The following is a 21684-nucleotide window of genomic DNA, read 5'->3' on the forward strand; positions in this document are numbered from 1 at the left end:
CTCTGATGGCTGTTGCCCTTCATCATCCACATCCTTGGTGCTTTCCTGTTGGACATCATTCTGCCTTGACCTTTGTCCTCCCACCATCAAGCTGTGGTGCCTGGGCTGTGTTCTCATCCTTAATCACTTGATTCCCTGTTTCCGGGTAGAGGAGCAGACACACAGCTTGAATTTAAGCTCTGTGAGGTTGTGGCACAGTTCAGTTCTTGGTGGCTTTGTGCGTATTTATTTGGTTTCGGATCTAACTTCTTCATAATTTCGTATTCATTACATTTCAGTACTTTTACTCCACAAACCGACCTGCTCCTTCTGGTACTTTGAGAACAGAGTCCACACTCTGCAGCAGGGGAGCTTCGGCTTTGCGCTGAGGCCTGCTTCCTCTCAGTGGAGCTGCCCTGGTTTCTGGGTTGCCGTTAAAAGCTTTGAAATGCTAATAAAAGCTTTGAAATGCTAAAGCAGCCGGGCTCGGTGGCTCAGCCTGTAATCCCGCGCCTTGGGAGGCTGAGGTGAGTGGATTGCCTGAGCCCGCAGGTTCGAGACCTGCCTGGGCAACTTGGCGAGACCTCATCTCTACAATAAATCAAAAAATCAGCCGGGCGTGGTAGCATGGTAGTTCCAGCTACTTGGAAGACTGAGACGGAAGGATCACCGGAGCCCAGCAGGTCGAGGCTGCGGTGGCCGGGAGCGGCCACTGCACTCCAGTCTGGGCGACACAGTGAGACTCCCAACTCAAAAAAAAAGAAATGCTAAAGTCTTAATCATTTAAGGGGAATGCTGGGTGCATGCCAAATAACTTGCTGTTATACAGTGAAACATACCTTCAGCCCAGCAGTTGGTGGCTGTTCATTCTGCTCCATTGTCAGTGATAATCTATAAAGGCGTGATTTGCAGCGGTTCCAACATAATTACGTGGAGCAAAGGCGAAGTTCTACTCTGTACCACCTGAGTGTTTGTAATTTGCCTTTTATTTATTCTGTAATTTCTGCAGCTGTTGCTAGACATTTCTATTATATTTCAGTTCTGTGTGCTACATGATTAATTTCTGTAGTAGTAGAATTTTCGTTGAGAAGGTTACCAGTATACTTTGAATATAATGTAGCTTAGTCCTTTGTTGCACTGCTAAAAGAGTCTCTGAATGGATTTTTGAACTTTTTGAAAGGACAGATACTCTCCAAATATGAATTAAGTAGAGTACAGTTCAACGGAGTCTTGTCCAAGAAAATAATCATCTTTTGTTTTAGAGCTGTATTAAAAGGAGAGACCCTGGGGACAGTCCTCTTGTTGGGACCGAGGCTCACTCAGTTGTCTCTTCGTGGAACATGCCTTTATGGAGCATGGCAGGTTCAGGGCGAAAGCCTCTGCCTTCATGGAGCTCACCTTCTGAGACAAGTGAATATACATATTATGCTAGACCAGTGCTGAAGAACACCCAAAAAGCAGGTCAGGTGACAGGAAGACAGGAGAGGGAGCTGGACATTACTGGAGAGCAGGAGGGACTGCTGGACACACAGGGCTGGCCATGTGGCTTCCAGGAAAGAGTGGTCCAGCCAGAGGCCTTGAGGCAAGTGCACCAGGTGGTGAGGGTCAGGTGGGAGGGGCTGGACGCTGTGACAGGGCTGGGGGAGGCCCCCTTCACGTGGGCTTGGCAGAGAGTGAGAGACTTGGGCGATGTTCTGAGAGAGGGATAGTGTCACTGAGGGTGTTGAGCAGAGGGGAGAGGTGGCCTGACTCCTGTCTTAGCAGCCCCTCTGGCCATTGTGTTAAAAGCAGATGGCAGGGAACAAGGGCAGAAAGAGGACGGTCAGCCTGGAGGAGTGGCCTGGGGCGTGGCCGTGGTTTTGGAGTAGGTGTTGGGATTCTGGACATGTTTGAGAGCGGGTCCACAGGTTTGCTGTCTGAGCACTTGTGTCATGTGAGATGGAAGGCAGGACGGCGAAGGGCTCCCCAAAGGTGGGGCCTGAGCACCCGAACGGAGGACCGGAAGGAGCAAGGTCAGTTGCTGCGAGGACGTGGGCAGCAGGCAGGGGACTCGCTTCCGGCCTGGATTTCAGAGACGCCTGCTGGAGATGGAATGCCTGTGAGCACTTGCGGGCGAGTCAGCCTGCTGCGCTTCCCTGGGGGGGTTCCTGGGCCTCAGAGAAAATCAAGGCGCCAAGGCTTCAGTACTTATACTCGAAAGGGACACAGGCAAAGCCTGCATGAGAGGCACATTCTGGAAGGCGGGAGGCAGCATGGTGGAGGTGGCCGTGCGAGCCCAAGGAGAGACTGCCGGAGGAGCCACGGCCCCTGGTGTCAGCCGCGTGTGCTGCGAGAATCTTGAACTCTTGGGCTCAAGCGATTCTCCCGTCTTGGCCTCCTAAAGTGCTGGGATTCTGGTGTGAGCCACAGCACTCTGCCGATTTTTCCTTTGTAACGGAAGGAGGAACAGCGTGCTTGCTGCTGATGGTGAAGTGCGGCCATGAGGAAGACATGATGCGGGAGGGGAGAGTTTCTGGTGCGTGATCTTAGGAAGGGAACAAGGAGGAATGTCTGAGGTGTCCTAGGAGCAGCTTCCATTCCTCTGCCGCAAAGAGAGAGAAGGACCGCTCCTGGATGCGGACGCTGGGTGGTGGGAATTGTGGTGCTGCCTTCTGATTCTGTGTTTTCTGAACTGGGGCAGGGTGATGCGCTGAGAGCGCGGCTGGAGGACGCGGTGGGTTGGAGGGACGAGGAGAGAATGCGTGTGCACGTGTCCCCTAGGGGAGTGGCCGCTGGCAGGCCTGGCTGGAGAGTGCCGGCGAGGCAGGCATTAGAATTGTCGTGCGAGGAGGGCAGTGACTGTCTGCAGCGGCTGGGGGGGCAGTCTCGTCGGACGTCCTGCACGAGGTAGTCTGACGGGAGCACAGAGGACACAGCCGCTCCTTGGCACCCCTAGTGGCACCTACTGAGCAGGCACCGTGGGAAGGCTGGGCTCTGTGGAAGTGCTAGGCAGAGCCAGGTGGGCAGGAGCCAGCGACGGAGGAGATTTCGGTGGGCCCAGTGAGGGGACTTCAGGAGGCAGGGTCAGACCAGGGCTCTGTCGTTTAGAGAGAGGAGAATGTCAAGCAGTCTGGAGGTGCCGCGGAAGAGAGGCTCGTGGGCCCCCCTGAGCAAAAGAGAAAGAGCAGCGCTGGGCCCTGTGACGCCGTGACTCGGCCGGCATGGAGGACGGCTGTTCTTGTCTCTCCAAGACGGAGCAGAGGGAGAAGCCGTTCTGGTTCGTGCCAGTGGCATGAGGAAGTGGATGCGAGAACATTTTTCCTTTTCCATCTCCGGAATGTCAAGAGTAAGACTTTTCAGCGCTTACACTTAATGGTGTGACTCAGGTGACTTGCCTGGGTTTTGTGTTTCCTGTGGCATCCTTGGTAGAGGTTGAAATGGCAGTCAGATAAGTATCTCAACAAATACAGCCTGTTGCTTAAGCTTCATCTCTTTGGCAAATTAAACACAGCTCGATTGGAAAGTAAAACATCACTGTTAGTTATAAATGTGTGGGTTATTGTGATACTTGTTCACATTGAAGATTTTTAGTGTATCCTGTATTTTAACAGGTTGCGGTGTTTTACAGAGCTAGCCCAAGGCACAAGATGAAGATTATTAAGGTGAGTGTCTAAGAATCATGTTGTTTTATTTCTGTATACAGAATGCTGCTACTTTGTCTTTTGTTAGATTTGCATTACAAGGAGTATCAGAGTCAGGTTTTGTGGGTCAAAACAGGCTCTTTTTTTAAGCGCTTGATCTGGAAACAAGTAGAGAACTTAGTTGGCATAGGAAGATGTAGAAGAAAACTTCGATAAAATACCTGCAGATTAGGCCTTCTGCAGACTGTGCAAAAGTGTCTTCCGATGGATTTGTGGCCAAGTCATCCCAATGTGAACAGAGGTAATTAGTTAGACACTGAATAGCTGCAGTGAGAGCACTGTGTTCCGTGAGCGTGGACAGCATGTGAGAGGCTGTGGCAGTGTGTGTGGATCAGATACACAGAATGCACCTGCCATGGCACCAGTTATTTATTTAATGGACTCAACCACTGGCGCTGTCTGGTCATTGGTGGTTCAGTGGCCACTGCTGACATTTGGGATTGGATAGTTCCTTTTTGTAAGGGGCTGTCCCAGGTGTTGCAGGATGTGTAGCAGCAGTGCAGCCCCTACCCGCTTGGATGCCAGTGTCATGGCAATCAAAAATGTCTTCCAACATTGTCGGAAGTCCCCGGGTGTCATATCACCCCTGGTTGAGAACCTGGGGTTGTTGACTGACGATCAGACTTCAGACAGTTCTCGCAGATGGGAATGTTAATAGCAGCTTTCCCTAAGCTTTTGCTTACTGAGACCTCCATATGTTAAAGTTTATTGAGAAACAGGTAATCTGTATTATTTCTAATCTTGATTATATGAGAAAAACGGTTGGGCTTGTGTATCCCTTGCCTGCCTGGAAGCAGCGTTTTTATCGGAATTCCTCCTCCGCCCTCCCGTGCTCCATTCCAGTCTCTGCAGAAGAACGGCTCTGTCGTGGCCATGACGGGAGATGGAGTCAATGATGCCGTTGCTCTGAAGGCTGCAGACATTGGTGTCGCCATGGGCCAGACTGGCACCGATGTCTGCAAAGAGGCGGCGGACATGATCTTGGTGGATGACGACTTCCAGACTGTAATGTAAGCCTTGTTTCCTCGCATGCATGTCAGGAGGTGCATGTCTCCTGTCCTTCCCTACATCCCATCCCCAGACAGTTCCCCTGGAAGTGGACACTGAGTAAACCAAGCCATGCTGTTAGGTGAATCCATCTTCTGATTTTTGGCCCAGGGTGTAGTTTTGGAGATAATGATTTATATAGTTGGAACAGGCACAGTAAGTGGCAGGGCCATTCATTCAAGCACTACTTGCTGCGTGCCAGCTGCGTGCCACCGTGTCCCGGGCACTCGTGTCGTGGTATGGCCCGGGCCTTCGTGGGCCTTTGTTCTAGCTAACTTCAGGCAGCCAGAGACACACGCGTCATGACCTCGGAGTAAGTACTGAAAGCTGCCAGGTTGGCATCCATACCTGTTTCCTTGCATCAGTTATTATTCCTGTTTGCCTCCTTTCATGATATCAACTATTAGATTTGAATAGCTCTGTTGGCTCCAACCACAGTTTCCAGTTGGTTTTAGACTCCAGCGTAATGTCTGGTGGTGTCTGTTTCACAGTGCTCATGCAGGACGCATGTGAACCCGTTGTTCTGGTAACCGCCTGGTGGATGACCCGAGTCTTACTCGGCATAGTGGTGGAGTCTGGTGACACGTCCCAGGGGGCTGCATTGCTCCACTGTGGACAGCGTCAGAGCAGAGCCTTCAGGATTTCAGGACTCACCGTCTGCCAGGCGTGTGCAATGACTTGAGACTTTTCTTTCCATTCTTAGGGTTACATAAACATCTTAGAAGGAAGGAGAAGTTGATTAAAAACAGCTGGATTTGGCCACATAAATGAGAAAATGTATATGACTCTCGGTGAACCATATTCTCTTTCTAATGCCTCTGCAGCACACCATCTGCTTGTGTATAGGGGCAGCAGCTTCAGCTCTGTAGTTCTCTGCAAATCACATGCCATTGTCATATGATTCCTGAGATACATTAATTCAGCCCTTTGCCCTGCACCTTAATACTTCAGAGGAAAATGGGCTTGAGGTCGTAAAGGAGGTCATCATTTCAGAATTGCCAATGGGTGGCATTGGTTTGTGTGGAGAGACAATATATGATTCTGTGTGGAAATGTCTTCTAAGGAACAAGTATTTTCGGCCAGGCACAGTGGCTCAGTCTGTAACCCAGCACTTTGGAAGGCTAAGGCAGGAGGATTGTTTGAGTCCAGGAGTTTGAGACCAGCCTGGGTAATATAATGAGGCCCTATCTCTAATTTTAAAAAAAGAGAAGAAAAAAATAACTTGAATATTAAAACTAATGAAATATAATGAAATTGAAGTCAAACTCTTATGCTTGACTTTCTTTGTTAACATGAATGTTTCCATGTTTCTTCTAATTTTTATTAGGTGAAGAAAGTAATGTTTTTAGCAATACATATGTTATGTTGGAAATTTATTTTCAGAGTTAGCTCTATAGTGCTTTAGTATAGAGATATGTTTATGTTATATTTTCTCACTTCATCTTTATTTTTTCAATTTTAGGTCTGCAATCGAAGAGGGTAAAGGGATTTATAATAACATTAAAAATTTTGTTAGATTTCAACTGAGCACGTAAGTTTGCAAAGAAGTTGGTCACCATGGGTCTTCTAGATAAAGTATATGAAAAGTAGAACTTAAGCAAAATACCTAGAACTTTCTGCTATGTATTTCTAAGTATTGTTCATGTTGGTTTTCCAAATTGAAAATTTTAATTATATTCTGAAATTAGAAATACTATGAAAAAATAGGTTCAAAGTGTGAAAATTAGATTCTGTGTCATCATCAAAATACATCAACCTTTGTGATTGACAGATTCGCTCATGAAATAACTAAGGAGGAATGAGTCACATCTCCTTCTTTCTTCTTGGTATCCTTGATCAAAAGGAGAAAGGGCTTTCTTCTGTAGTGAAAAACATTTACCAAAATATCGTTGGAACCCTTGGCTGTCATGTAGATATAAAATATCTCCTTTTCTTTTTTATTATCCAAACATCTCAGAAATCCTCTGTTAGCATACTCTAGCTTTAAAATGTCCCCCTGATTAAAGCACTGATGACATGGAATATAGTCTTCTTTTAAAAGCACAGTAGCACATGAGATTTTTAAATGCTCAAAAAAGGTTTACCATAAAGTCAACAGATTTTTAAATGACTCTTTTTTTCAACAGGAGTATAGCAGCATTAACTTTAATCTCATTGGCTACTTTAATGAACTTTCCTAATCCTCTCAATGCCATGCAGATTTTGTGGATCAATATCATTATGGATGGACCCCCAGCCCAGAGGTAAGAGTTGTTTCATGCATGAACTAAAAAGACAGGGAATGTACAATACCCTGATAATTTAGTTTTAAACTTGAGTCATAGACAGCATTGGAAAACTTTATAGCAGTGTTTTTGTTATAAATTGTGTGATGTGTGCATACCATTTATTTGCTTTTGAGTGTGCACTCATGCGGTATCTTTTTATTTCTCATAACTGGATGTCATGAAGAAATCGCTGAGTTCAGTGTTGTTACCTAGGTTCTTTTGTCAGTTTTAGAGACTTTGGAAAAGCGTCGAGGGATCTGAGTGTCCAACTATTTTTTTTTTCTTGTATGATAAAGGGGTCGTTGATGGTACGTGTCATTGGCCACTGCAACAAATCATCCTAGTCACAACTTCCCTCTGTGAAAGATATCTCAAAGTTCAGTGTGTAGCTTATGTATTTCGCACTGCATTTGAATTGAACAATCTGATACATAAGTTAAGTTGGAAAAGGTTTTTGAAAGTAGATTCTCAATCCCCCATCAAACTGTGCTAGATAAATAAGAGTTAAAGGGGAAGAGAAATAGTGACAAAATCAGTAGTTAATTTAAATAAATTGTAGCCAAGGTTCTCCTTATGATTCAATGTTTTATTTTGGTCAGAAAGCATTTTTCTGGATACATGAGATCAGTGAAGTTATGAAAGTAACACAGTCAAACCATAAGACTTTAAAGTGATTCATTTTTCTTTTTGTTTTCAAGCCTTGGAGTAGAGCCAGTGGATAAAGATGTCATTCGTAAACCTCCTCGCAACTGGAAGGACAGCATTTTGACTAAAAACTTGATACTTAAAATACTTGTCTCATCAGTAATCATTGTTTGTGGCACTTTGTTTGTCTTCTGGCGTGAGGTATAGTAATTGGATAAGCTGCTGTATTAACAAACATTTTTAAAGAGTTTGATTTCAATCTCTGTGGATTAAGAGAATTCTTGATTCATATGTTAGAATTTAAATCTTCAGAGACGTATTATATACAATAAAAATACATAAAATAGGGAGAGTTAGAAAATATAAGTCTTTTATAGTATAGCTATTTTATTATACAGAATGACTATTTTATGTACAATATATAGTTCATGAGAAGATTTTAAAACTTTTTATTATGTAGATAATAGCTCTTCCCTAGGTGACTTGTAGAAAATTTAGGTACTTTTATGTGTCCCATCTTCGACTAAGGTATTTCATTGTAAGGAAAAGAAATTAATTATGGTTTAAAAGCATGCCATTTTGTCCATTAAATTCAGCCACTGAAAAGGCATTTTGCTATGTTCTCTTAATAGCTACGGGACAATGTGATAACACCTCGCGACACAACGATGACCTTCACGTGTTTTGTGTTCTTCGACATGTTCAATGCACTAAGTTCCAGATCCCAGGTATGCTCAGGTGATCTTTGCTGACTGACTCAATTGAGTAGAGCACTCTCATGAAATGTAGGCAAGGGCACGGGTTTTTAGCTTCGCTTCATTTTGTAGCCATAGATTAGAGCCCCAGACACAGCCTTCGTAGAAACATGTGCCACTGGTCAGTCACAATGAGGGACAAAGTCACAAAAGAAAAGTCAGTCACAAAGCGCTTGGGGAGTGGAGAGGCCTTAAGTTGGCTGGATCATCACCGCGGACCACCAGTGCCGCCATCTGACTTCTTTCCATTTTCTCACTAGCTGTGGCTGTGAGATCGATTCAGGTTCACATCTCTGAGCAGGGGACGGACCTCACGAGTTCTGTTAAGATGGCATCTGTCCAGTTTTAGAAGAAAGTGTTGCTGGGACTACAAAAAGGATTTTGTGCATTTTTTCCCATCACTTATGTCAGTGTATCCAAGCTTAGAACATTTTAATTTTGCTTTTCTTCCCATGTTGTATCTTAAGGGGTGAGTGCCTCTTGTTGGTCTGAGTGTTACGATAGAAAATGGTGGACTAGAACCTAGTGATACTTTTTCAGAGCATATTGTCCTTGAACTAGCTTTATTTTGAGGCATGACTATTCAAGTTTAAAGCTTTTTATGAATCCTTTACTCTGTTACCATTGCGATGCAAGAACTTTTCCAAGTATGTGAACTGTCACTTTTTTAGATGAGATTTTGAAAAAGCCGTAGTACTCATTTTTAAAGGAAAGGTGGTTTTACTGTTCATGCACACATAACAAGGTCTGTTTTTCAAAAAAGGATGCTAGATTATCCATCTTAGTGAATGGCCAGAAAGGATTTAGCAAAATACAAGTGAAGCTTCTTAATGTTTGGGATGCTAAAGTAAGTTTCCTTTCTTTCTATGGCCTCATTTTTATAGTGTCACTTGGTTAAACTAAACTTTTTCTTGGTAAGTAGAAGCAGCTTTAATATTGGCCCTTATTCCATCTGAATTATTTCAAGACAATAGTTACGATTAAGAGAGTTCAAGGCATTGACATGGCAGAACTGAGTGGTTGCCCGATAGTGCTTGTCAGTAATGGGAAGGGGCTGTGGTCATGAAGAAGTGGCCTCTGTGACCAAGGGCAATGACTGAATTCTCTGCTCTGCCCCAGACCAAGTCTGTGCTTGAGATTGGTCTCTGCAGCAACAGGATGTTCTGCTACGCCGTCCTCGGCTCCATCATGGGACAGTTGCTAGTGATCTACTTTCCTCCGCTCCAGAAGGTGTTTCAGACGGAGAGCCTAAGCATACTGGGTAAAGAACTCTTCTTGACTTACAGATACTAGATGAATTGTTGTATTTTCTGACGTGTTTGTTACAGGAAAGTTCTCTTAAAATGGTGAAGACAGAAAAGTGACTTGATTTGAAAAAGGAGTGTGTACTGTTTTTTCACTTGGGGAAGTTCAGGGGAGTCACTTAATTCTCGAGTTTTAACTTGTTGTTGTTAAAGTACTTCTCCATTTTGTATGAAAAATAAAGTTAAGCTCACTCAAAAACCAAATTGCTCTTCTTTAAAATTAGAAATTTTAATAGTTAAAATAATGTTTCAAGGTGAGAGGACTGTCTGAGCCCAGGGGTTCGAGACCAGCCTGGGCAACTTGGTGAGACCTCGTCTCTACAATAAATCACACACCCACACACACACCCACACACACACACACACACACACACACACACACACCCCTAGCTGGGTGTGGTGGTGTGCCTCTGTAGTTCCAGCTTGGAAGGTTGAGGTGGGAGGAGCACCTAAGCCCAGCAGGTCGAGGCTGTGGTGGCCATGAATGTGCCACTGCACGCCAGCCTGGGCCACAAGAGTAGACTCCAACTCAAAATAATAATAATAATAATAATAATAATATTTCACTCTTCTTTCTTGTTAATTTACTATCTAATTTCATGGAATTGACCCTAAATGCAGATTGTCTTGTAAAGATTATGTGGAAGTTATATATATTATTTTCTCATATACCTTGTATTAAATGTGTGATGTGATACATTTAAAAGTTAATTCTTCTGTGTAAGAGTGAGGAATGATGTATTTGATGGAAATGCTATCCTTAATTCTAGAGTCTTGAAGTTAATTTAGGTATTTACGAAAATGAGTTATACAGCCTTACTGTAGTTTTTGCTTACAAAGTTTACCTTAACATTGAACTTAAAAACCGAACATTTTAATTCCACATTCTGTCTGCTTTCTCTTTTTGCAAAATGGAGTTTTAAGGAGACAGCTTCAATTTTTCCAGCAATAAATAAGAATTGAGATCATGTGAATACCATTATAAAGACACATTCTTAGGCTTTGAAGTGGAACATATTAATGTAAAATTTTAAATTTCCTGACAGGTATTTTTCAGTCAAATTGGATTCTACGGCTTGAACAGTGCTTTTTTAAAGGGTGCACGCTCAGTTAAATAAAAAAACTTCTCTTGGTCCTGTGTTAAAGGCTAGCTACATAGAGTCATGTCCAGGGAAAGTGGTTGAGGACATGGGTTCTAGTTCTGGCTGCTGCCTTCCCCAGCTGTGTGACGTGGGATAACTCACTTAACGCCTTTGAGGCTTCTTTTTCCTATTTTTACCTGAGGAGAGTTGTCTGCCTCAGGGAATGGTTGTCCAGCGAGGTGGTTAAGGCTAGACAAATGTAGGCTATTAAGCTTTGCGATGGTCCGTTCCAAAGGTAACGCCAGCTTCCTTCCTCCTGCAGACCTGCTGTTTCTAGTGGGCCTCACCTCATCTGTGTGCGTCGTGGCAGAAATCATAAAGAAGGTCGAGAGGAGCCGCGACAAGCCCCAGAAGCCCGCCAGCACCACGGCGGCAGCGTTCCTGGAAGTATGATGCACATTGCATTCTTTCGTTTGCACACCCAGGGGTTGCCGTCTGGGGCCGTTGAGAAGGGCACGCTCAAGAGGATGATGAAGATCGAGGACTTTCTGGCTTTTCATTGACTAAAAATGAACATTCATGTAAGACCTGGTTGAGACTTTAACCTGCTGGCAGTCCCAAGCGAAGTTATGCAACTTTGATAACCTATTCCTTGATTTAAATTGGCTTTTGAGGTTGAGTGGAACCTTGTAAAGCATCTGGGCTGTTATTTAATAAAAAAGGAAGGCAAACCTGAACCACCTTCTGCACTTAAAGAGGTCTAGCGGTACAGATACACTGTCTATCTTAGCTAGATACAAATATTTTTTTTATTTTTAAATATTGTGCTATTTATGGTGGTGGGGCTTTCTTACTAATACACAAATAAATTTAACCGTTTCCAAGGCATTCTGTTTCGCTTAGGAGTTGATTTCTGGGAGTGCTGTGCTTCAGCTACTGTGTGTCCTCTTCCCTGTACCGTAAGCAGTTCAGATACCTTGGGCCACCATGTTTGTATCTCACGTTTTTTGCACAGGATGCGACCACTGTCAGATCACTGTTCTTTTCTTTCTTTTTGTGATTGAAACGACTATGCTGCGATTTGAAGTAAATTTTTGCTTTTCCTAGTAACCGTCAACGGTTGCTTTATTTTTTTCACTCCTGAGTCCTTGGTACCACAGAATTAATGCCGGGTGATCAAGTGGCATTCTAGTGAGGGTAACAGTATCTGTGGTTAACACTTGATCATGGAGTCAAACACTGAAGAATAATTGGGCTGAGATTTATAACATTATATTGATGTGTCATGCCTCCTTTTCGAGGGTTAAATATAAATGTATATTTTGTCAGCTGTCATTTGGTCATCCTCTAAACATAAATCCAGGTACCTCAGCTGAATAACAACGGAATTTTACTGTTTTTACTGTTTCTTTTGTGTGTTTGTAAGGATATCTCTTAGGAAGTATAGGCTACTGTGCTTAAAGAATTATAAAACCCCACGCCCAGACAGACAGTTTAACGTGCCTGTGGGAGCATCTGCTGGCTGTGCCCTTGCGCCGGCAGCGACTGGGCCCAGGTGGCAGCGCAGCCCTGAGTTCATCCCCTCTCTGTTTCCACCATGTTCACCACCACCTTTGTGCCTCAGCGGACAGGCTAGGGAAAGAGGTGGGCTTATTTTACCTGATGCCATTGGTTTCCACAACAGCTTGATGAAGTGTAGCTAATTTGTTTTGAGTGTGCAGCCTATTTGAGCCAGAATCAGAAATTTGTTCTCCTGTTGAAGATTTCTCACTATCCACAGAAATGGGCCTCCATTTTTACAGGTTTAGTTCTTCTTGAAGTTCATGTGTTTTGTATTTTAGAAATAGGATAAACCACTGTAGTTCTTACCTAGTATTAAACTGCAAGTGTTAGCACTGAAATTGTCTATTCTTTGAGTCCCTGTTCCTGGGACAGTTGAGTTGAGGACCTGCCATGTATCAGCTCACTCTACCCTTGAAGGCTGAACAGTGGTGTGTACGTTGTTCCACGTCAGTAGATGCGGGGACCACGGAGGCTGTTGTCTGATGAACTCTCGTTCTGACTTGATGTCTCACACCTGAATTTTGTGATGACTTTTCGTCTGTTACAAAGACTTGAAATACAAATTAAATGCACGTCAATCTTTTTGGTCTGCATTTTAGGTCCAGATAATGGCTTGTGTGAAATGAATATGCCTGTCCTTTCGTTTGGTTTTTGAACTATAAAAATAAAACAGTTTCTTTCCTAAGTTAATGACCGCCCATTGGGACCGTCGGCATGAAGGTCATCCCGTGGCTGTTGCACGTGCAGCCAGGATGCCCGGCACTCAGAGCCTGTGACTTGCAGGGAAGCTGGACGCAGAGCGTGGAGCCAGGCGTCAGCTCCCACGGTCTAGTCAGCCGCGTTGGCGCAGACTGCTCAAGGGGGCTGGCGTCTACGGTTCTTGCTTGTACTCCATGTCCTCATCCTGGGACGTGCTCATGTCCCTGACAGTACTCACCTACTTGATGTTTTTCCCCACTAGACTACCCGTACGGTTATTTGGCCCCCCCGTGGCTAAACACTGAGGAAGAAAACAAAGGAACTTGAAATAGTCATTGCCGAAGGAAACGGTTCTCGGATGTGCAAAACTGGCCACGTAGAAACAAGGCAGGCTGTGTTCTCCCTCATGTGTGCTGGGTATCACGCGACTCCGAGATGAAACCATGAAGAAACCCGCTCCTCAGGGGACAGTAGTTACCCTCCTCGGCTAAGACATGTTTGTCACCTCTCACACCCACGTGGGGCACGTCTGTGTCCCTGGTGTTCTTTCTGAAATCACCTTGAGTGCTGCTGTCTTTGACGCAGTGCATAAGTATGGTGAGTACTGGCCATACTGCAAGTAGCTTCTTACTGAAATGAACCGGCGGCAAACAGTAAACACAACAACCTTTAAGTGCTATTTTAGTCTGAGCTCCTGCAGTCTAAACGGTAGCTGATTTGGATATGAAAGCATGGCGTGCAACTGGACTGGCAGATCATCCTGATGTTGAGCTTCCCTGAGCTCAGCTAGCACGTGATGCTTGACTACGGACTCTGGTTTGGCAGCCTCATTTTGGGATGTGGTGTCAAGAGTTGGCTTCTTGCTGACATGGGCAGCGGCTAGCCAGTCCCTCAGGCTAATGTAGATGTGACCGTCTGCAAACAGCGCTGTGGGTTTGCACTTACAAGAAAATCAGGGGTGGTGTCTTGCCTTCAGAAGTTCCCAGTCAGCGCTGGAGACCGAGTGAAGTGCATCCGGCACAGTGCTGAATGCTGTCCAAAGCGGCCAGTCGCCGAAGGAGAGGACCACCTTCATGGGAAGAGGTCGTCAAAGGAGGTTCCTAGAACGAGGAGCCTGAACCAAGCGCTGCGCGTTGGGATCCTCCGGCCAGCGGGAGAAGTACGTTGCAGCCAGCCCCACAGCTTCTGCAGAGTGCGGGCCGGGGTTGCAGGGCCACCACGCAGGCAGGGCGTGTACCGTGAGGGCTGGAGCAGTGGGCAGAGCCTCGTGGTGGGGGCAGAAGCGTCCGGGGGCAGGGAGCTAGTTGGCGCGGGCGTGGATTTTGGTTTTGCCCTGATGGAAGCCAGTGCCGTGTTGGTGGGTCAGTTGTACGGGCCGAAATCAGGAGACTGACTGGAAAGTCAGGGAAGCCGAAGGGATAAAGGGATAATGGAGCCTGGCCGTCGGCATGGAGAGGGAGGCATGGAGTGTCTCTCTCCCGAGCAACAGACAGCACTGACGTGACCGGACAGGAGACAAGGAAGATGTGGGGATGCAGTTCTGGCCTTTGGCTTGGACAGAGGCATTGGTGGGACACCGGTCCGTCTGACACTGTGTGTGTCAAGTGTGTGGTGTCCTTAAGCTCTCCCAGTGGACGTTTTAGACGAGCTTTCTGAAACAGGAGTCAGCAAGCGCCATGGCTAGCCTTAGAAGCTAGGAGAAAGACAATTTCCCTTCCCCTTTTTTCTTTTTCTAAAAGTAAAGCAGTAACTGAAAGTAAACTCAGCTTTGACAGAATAAGATTTTTTTTTAAAGTTCCTTTAGCATTCTTTTTACTTAATCAGCAAACAGGTGCATGGATTCAGAATGCAGGGGAAGATGGGAGCATCAGTCCCCTCTGCTGCTACAGGAAAGGCTGATCTGAATATTTTCGGTAGCTCACCCTTTTGATATTCACAGTAAGACACTTTAACAAGAGGGTGAGTGGGTGGGTGTCATCTGTGTCCAGGAACTGCAAAGTTTAGAGTAGCGTTGCTGTTTGAGGAAACCCCGGTGAGCGAATGACGGGGCCACTCGAAACAGCTGGCTCCGAACAAGTAGTTGTCTGGGAGGGCAGCAGACAGTGTTGGGCTCTTGGGGTTTGTTTTGCTCCTGATTCTTCCCTGACCTTTCCACTCGTCCTCCCACACAGTGCCGCAACACAGTCCGCTTCTGGATCTTTGTGGACAGTGTTCCCTCTACTCGAGACCCTTTTGACTGTGCCCCCTTTTGAGAATCAGAACATCTACCTGAGTTTCAAAGCCCGCTGACGTGCCAGCAAGGGTAGCCTTTCCAGGTCACTCCAAGGCATGTGTGTGGAACAATCTTGCAAATACCGTGAAGAGTAGATGCAGCCACAAGCTTGGGGTATAAGCCTGTGAGATTTTGCTGCTTTAGAAAGTATTAGACATGTAAGTCCAAGCCACTTCGCTAAGTCTGGGAAGAAACTTGATGGCATCTTTTCTTTTCATTCAAAGCGATTTAAGTGTCTGAGTTTGGAGAGAATCGTGAAGCCATTGTTGAGCCTTTAGTTCTGACCCTCGGGAGCTCTCTTCTGACTGAATCCTGTTGGTGTCTGATGTCGCGGCGCGGCCCGTCCCTGTGCGGCCACTCCAGGTGGGCAGCGTTGCACGTGCGGCTCGCGGCTCTCACCTGCCTTTGCTGTTCCTTCTCACCAAACTGACAAATACCGAGGCAGAGACCTGCCTGTCCGTGCCGGCCCCTGGCTGCTGGGCCTGGCAGAACATCCTTTCGTGTCTGACCGCGGGTGCCCACCACCGTGTCGCTCGAGCACTGATGGTGGTGGCATGCGTGGTAATCTTGAGCAGAAACACCTCAGTGTCTGGATGCTCGGTGCCAGACAGTGCATGCTGCTCCATGTGAGTGCCAGGGTCCATGTCAGGGCTTGTGACGGGGAACACTTTACCAGAAAGCTGTCTTTAGTGTGGTTGAGAAGTATTTTTTAAAAACTACTAAAAATACTTTTGAGTTCAGCAGCTCTTGGCGCCCACACTGAAGCGCCCTGTAGTTGGGAAGTGGACTTGGTGCCATCCTGTGGTTGTGAATGTTGTAATGCCTCGACCACTTGCTCACTGTTGTCCAGCCAGCATCTCACAAGCATAGCATGAAACAGCTTGGCGATTCTGACCTTGTCCTTGGAGCAGTATTTAGGAGACCCCAGCCAGTCGGGGAATGATGCGGAAGATGGATGTCTTATAGGAAAGCCGCGGCCACCTTGACGTCGAAGCGTCACCCAGCCAGTCTTAGGAAGCTGCGAGCAGTGTGTTTTCATGATGTTCCTTTCTCATGTTCATCTGTGTGGTCATGTCACAGGACTGCACTGGATTTCTCAAGGATCTTTCCACGTGGGGCTGGTCTGGGTGGCCCATGAAGCAGCTAGAGGTGTCACAAGCCAGGGAAGCAGTCTCTCTTCGTCCTCCTCGACTCACCCCATGGAGCTATTGCTTGGTTTCGGGGAAAACAAGCTCTGGGGAACAGGCCCAGGCCTCCTGCCTGTTTTTGCAAAAGCAGCTTCATTGACACAGCTGCGCCCACGTCTCCATCACAGCCTGCGGCTTCCGTGCTGCCACAGAAGAGGTGAACAGGTGCGGTAGAGCCCACGTGGTCCACAAACTCCGGAATCCTCACTATCTGGCCCTTTACGGAAACGTCTGCCTGCTTGTTTGGAGGCTCAGAAGGGGTGACAAGGCCTGTGCCGGGCGTTCGGTGGCCTGGAAGGGAGGCGGCGTCCGTTCTCTGCCCTGCCGCCTCGACAGGACGCGCTCTGGGGTGGACGTGCTCAGGAGCACTCGTGACGTCAGCGGCTCCTGGGTCTCCGCCAAGGTTGCCCTGGAGAGCTCGGTGACTCAGGTTGTGCTCAGAGCGTCGTCCACGGGAAGACAGGCCGTCATCACCAGCCCCGCTCGTCCAGCCCCTGCGTTCCTACCTGGGTGGAGGGCTCTGGCTGCTGTCCCACCTGGGTGGTTGTGCTCCCCCCACCCCGGTTTTTATCCATGTGAAGCAGACTCTGCCTGTCTGATGTCTGCTCCGCCCCCATCTCTGGCACTCCAGAGAAGTGGAGGTTTCTCTCTCATGGTGACCCAAACCCAGAAAAAACAGGCTGAATTTTGGCCAGGCATGGTAGCTCATGCTTGTACTCCCAGCACTTAAAGAGGCTGAGGTGGGAGGGTTGCCTGAGCCCAGGAGTTAGAGACCAGCCTGGGCAACAGAGTGAGACCTTGTCTCTACAAAAAAAAAAATCCAGAAATTAGCAGGGCGTGATGGTGTGCTACCTGGGAGGTGGAAGGACTGCCTGAGCCCAGCAGATTGAGGCTGCTGCGGGCTGTGAGTGTCATGATCTTGTGCCACTGCACTGCAGCCTGGGCAAGAGTAAGACCCCAACTCGAAAAAGAAAGTAAGAGAGGCTTAATTTGAATAGGCTGAAGTATATTATCTTGCGTAGACACGACAAAGTTTAGTTAATGGAAAAAATTAAGCTATCCCAACAGCCTCACCGTAGGGAAATAATACACTCTCTCAGTTCTCAGAACATTCTAAACCAAAATGTGTTGTGTAGTGCGGTCATCCCTTGGTATCCATGGGAGGTGACTGTATAGATTTGTAAACAGATGTAAGTATATGAATACATACAGAGGAAAAGACAGCTATTTCAACCAAATATATAAAATGTTATCGAGGCTAGAAGAGATTGCACATGTATTGCAACTTGCTTATTTGAAATTTGACTTCTCTCCCTGAAAACAGATTCCACTGAAACCAGCTGCAACACTTGGCTCATTTATTAATCCCATATTACCAGACTAGTAATTGAACTTTAAGACTCCCTCAGTGGGAGGTTCTCATCCTAGCATTTTTATAGCCGCATGGGCTTGAGGTTTGGCAGAGCGGCTTGTCTTGTATGGCCTGCAAGGCTGTTGTGGAAAGTGGGGAGGCGTGTTTGTAATGCATCCGTCCAAGAGTAGGACTTAATTTCAGATTGGTACAAGTTGCAGAATCCCTGCCACCTGTCACGACTGAAATGTGTCTTCAAAAGACATCATGAGATGTCCAAGTGCCCCACGTCCACTTCGTTGAATGCACTTCGTTGGTGCCATGTTTGGAGCCGGGCACTAGTGAGAGCTTGTCCCTTCTCCTGCTCTTGGTGGTGACGCTCTCCAGGCACTGCTTGGGTCGGCTGTGCAGCCAGCCAGGCAGCTCCGGGGAGAGTGCGTCCCGTGACCCTGGCGTCCCTCGTGGCATCTCAGCACCAGGTGACCCCAGCATCTGCGCTCCAGGGAAGACGGGCCATGCCTCCAGCGCAGGGCAACAGCGTGGGGCCTGGACAGAACCCTGGCGGTTGCAGGAAAAGGAAGTTCCCAGGGAGTGGGAATGTCTGCTCTTCATTTTTTCCGTCTTTCAGCCCGCCTTGGGGCTCTTCCAGCTGAGCCGAAAAACACTACAGAAAACTGACAGAGGAACAAGGGCTGGAGGGACCCAAATGCTCACAGGGATACTTCCTTCCGGCTTTCTCTTTAGTCCCTGGGCTTGAGCACAGCCACCCTTGCCCTCTTTGCTGCCCTTGACCGCGTTGGTCTCCGCCTCTGCAGCAGCTCCGCCCTTCCCCTGCAGCCTAGTCTCTGGGGTCCCATCTCTGCGGCTCCACGCGCTTGCTGCGTCCCAGATTCCGTGCGGTGCTTTTGCTTTTTGAGTGTAGACAGAACAACAGTGGCTGTCACGTGGTATGTCCTTTTCTCCAGTTCCTGTGCTGAGTCACTGAGGAACGCATGTTGTTTCATCTCTAGATGATAATTTTATTTTTTTGAGTTGGAGTCTCACTCTGTCACCCAGGCTGGAGTGCAGTGGCCGCTCCCGGCCACCGCAGCCTCGACCTGCTGGGCTCCGGTGATCCCTCTGCCTCAGCCTTCCAAGGAGCTGGAACTACAGGTGTGCGCTACCATGCCCGGCTAATTTTTGTTTTTTATTGTAGAGATGAGTCTAGACAATAATCTGAACTGCTGTAATCCTCATTGTACAGGTAGGGCAGCTGGGCATCGTCATGATTCACTCACTTTCGTGTATCAAGGAGGAAAAGATAATTCTGAGGCCTCTCTGCCATAAAGGCCTTTTCCTCTAAAATTCTAATTAACTTGAGGTAGATGTTCAAGTTCAGACACCAGAGTTAATTGAAGTTCTTTTCCCACGATCCAATGGCATGAAAGACCTGTAGCGGGTATAGTCACGGGATCTGAATTAAACTGCTGAGGTCCAGGGGTCTTGCATAGGGCTCGCACAAACAGACTTCAACTCTAATTTCATCACCACTGAATACAGAAAGTGACTGCACGAGTGCTTTTCTGTCTCTCCAGCTTTATCCCCGAAACTACCTTAGTCGTCCCGAGTTCCTTTCTGTCACTCGAGCTGCTGATTGAAGACGGTCTCCGAGCCTGAAGCGAGACTATTTGCTAGGCAGGCTCAGAGCAGGACTCAGCGGCTGGACTGCAAGCCGGAGCCTGGATGTCAGCAATGGAACATGGGACGCCCAGCCGTCTGCTGCTGCCCAGGTGTCTGTGGCCGCCCACGCCCGATCTGGCCGACAGCAGGTCCAAGCAACTCTGGCGGCTCGAGCGCTCCTCGGGGCGCGTCTCCCTTCTGAAGGGCTCAGTCTGTGCTTGGCTTTTTGCCCCTGGCAGCCCGCTGTATGGAGTGTCTCGTCACCTTGTGTGTCTCTCCTCAAGCAGCATAGGTAAGAATGACGGGGGTCGGGTAGCACCTTGTCGCCGTTCCGTGACCCCCTCGCTGTCTCGGGGAATGCCCGTGGTCTCTCACACACGCAGGGGAGACGTGGCTCGTTCCTGCTCTCACTTCCCAGCGAGCTCACGTGAGCGGCTGAGGGCAGTGGCTGGAGAAGGGAACTGCCAGACTTCTGCTGCAGGAGGATGCCTTCGGTGAAAGACGGGGATCAGCACCATCCCGTTGGCTTTTAATTACGGTCTGTAGCCCCCACACTCCTTTGGTGCCTGTCAAGCCGCTTGCTGAAGTGGGAGTGAATGGGTTTCTGCTCAAGGCTGGTGGTTTCAAAAGGAGGTGCTGCAGATAAGCCAGGAAATAGGACACACACTGGCCTCGTTTCCAGGTGAGCCCCCAACTCCAGGACTCAAGGAGGAGAGGATGTTAGTATCACAAAGGCCTCGTGTGGCCATGGCCCCAGTGGATCTCTGCGTTCCAGCCAAACCCACATCTTCTCAGAAACACTCAAGTTGCCCTTGATCCTTCTGGGAATCGCCAGGGCGAGATGCTCGTTACCTCACCAAGGAGCCTCACGCGTTCCTCTTAAAATAAACAAGATGACTGTGTTGAAGAGCTGTCATCTGTGAAACGAAGGCAGTTTTTAGGGCTAGACACTCGAGCAGCAAGTGACATCGGGTTTCGCCTCTCCATGCTAAAGCCAGTCAGCATTTGAAAGGTGTGTCGCCAGGCTCGGTGGCTCAGCCTGTCATCCCCGCCTTTGGGAGGCTGAGGTGAGTGGATTGCCTGAGCCCGCGGGTTCGAGACCCGCCGGGGCAGTGAGACCTCATCTCTACAATAAATCAAAAAATCAGCCGGGCGTGGTAGCGCACGCCTGTAATTCTGGCTACTTGGAAGGCTGAGGCGGAGGGATGGCCGGAGCCCAGTAGGCGAGGCTGCGGTGACCGGAAGCGGCCACTGCACTCCAGTCTGGGGGACCGAGTGAGACTCCAACTCAAAAAAAAAAAAGAAAGGTGTGTCTACACTGATGCCGGGCTCGTTCCTCTAAGGGTGTGGCACTCTAGGAGCAGATATGAGGACCTGGACATGGGCCGCTCACAGCGGATCTGGAAGCCACCTGTGGTGCCTCACAGGTAGGATCTGCCAGTGGCAGAGGACAGACAGACAGTTGGTGTGAACGCAGGGAAACAGGTGGGAATGTACCTTCCGGTCCTGCCAGTGCCTTCATTCTACTTGCTTTTCAAAGTTCTTATTTGGGCCTGGCTGGCCCGTTGACAATTCTGGTGGTGTACACAACCCTCGTGGCTTCCTGTGTCCTGCCTCTCAAGCTCCTTGACGCCACAGTAGGAAACATGCTGGGTACAACCACCTGACGCACGATGCAGTATCTCACACCTTCCACTCTACCTCTTCGTGGAAGTGCTGGGATGTCCGTAGATGCATCTGCCCCCCACTGGCGTGTCCGCAGCTCCAGTGCAAGAGCCGGCGGGTGTCTTCCCTTCTGCTCATGTTCTCCTCCAGCTCTAGCAACCTACGGTGCCGCCTCTTCCTCTGTCGGGGCCATCAGTTTCAGCTTCTGCTTTAAAACCTGGAGTGCACGTCAAGTGCCCCCGTCAACCCTGCCTGGTCTCGTGTACTGCTGCTTCGCTTTTAGGAGACCGTTTCTGCCTGGCATCCTCCCTTCCACCTTTCACAGCCCAGGCTGTTCAGACTCAAGAACAAAGAGGAAACTGGAAATGTTTCTGAAATGATGACCAGCTTCTGCTTAAAGGCTGCTGTAGAGGCAGCATTTCTACTTTGGAAATGTGGCTGGTCAAACTGCTGCCATTTAAAGACGACAGAAAATTCCCATCAACTTGCCGAGATGGAAAATAGGTACAAACACGTTGTCAGCCATGTC

At 47.8% G+C, this 21684-nt stretch overlaps 1 protein-coding gene across 3 annotated transcripts in view; it reads left to right on the plus strand.

Moving 5' to 3' along the window:
* The window catches only part of ATP2C1 (ATPase secretory pathway Ca2+ transporting 1), a 70644-nt gene extending 57637 nt beyond the window's left edge, over window positions 1-13007 (plus strand). The window contains exons 19-26 of one of the 3 annotated variants that reach the window (XR_002481279.1): window positions 3570-3620; window positions 4503-4669; window positions 6169-6237; window positions 6906-6949; window positions 7672-7819; window positions 8251-8346; window positions 9493-9634; window positions 11082-13007. Coding sequence is in view for 2 of the 3 variants with exons in the window: in XM_008073240.2 (XP_008071431.1) it covers window positions 3570-3620; window positions 4503-4669; window positions 6169-6237; window positions 6833-6949; window positions 7672-7819; window positions 8251-8346; window positions 9493-9634; window positions 11082-11212 (921 nt within the window). In the remaining variant the exon portion in view is untranslated. Of the gene's footprint in view, window positions 1-3569; window positions 3621-4502; window positions 4670-6168; window positions 6238-6832; window positions 6950-7671; window positions 7820-8250; window positions 8347-9492; window positions 9635-11081 lie in introns of all 3 variants that reach the window. The other 2 variants (XM_008073240.2, XM_021706560.1) reach the window with 2 other exon arrangements.
* Window positions 13008-21684: the final 8677 nt, after the last annotated feature.

This window comes from Carlito syrichta, unplaced genomic scaffold, assembly GCF_000164805.1.
Source record: "Carlito syrichta isolate Samal-C Ts95f unplaced genomic scaffold, Tarsius_syrichta-2.0.1 Scaffold315797, whole genome shotgun sequence".
Classification (NCBI taxonomy): Eukaryota; Metazoa; Chordata; class Mammalia; order Primates; family Tarsiidae; genus Carlito; species Carlito syrichta.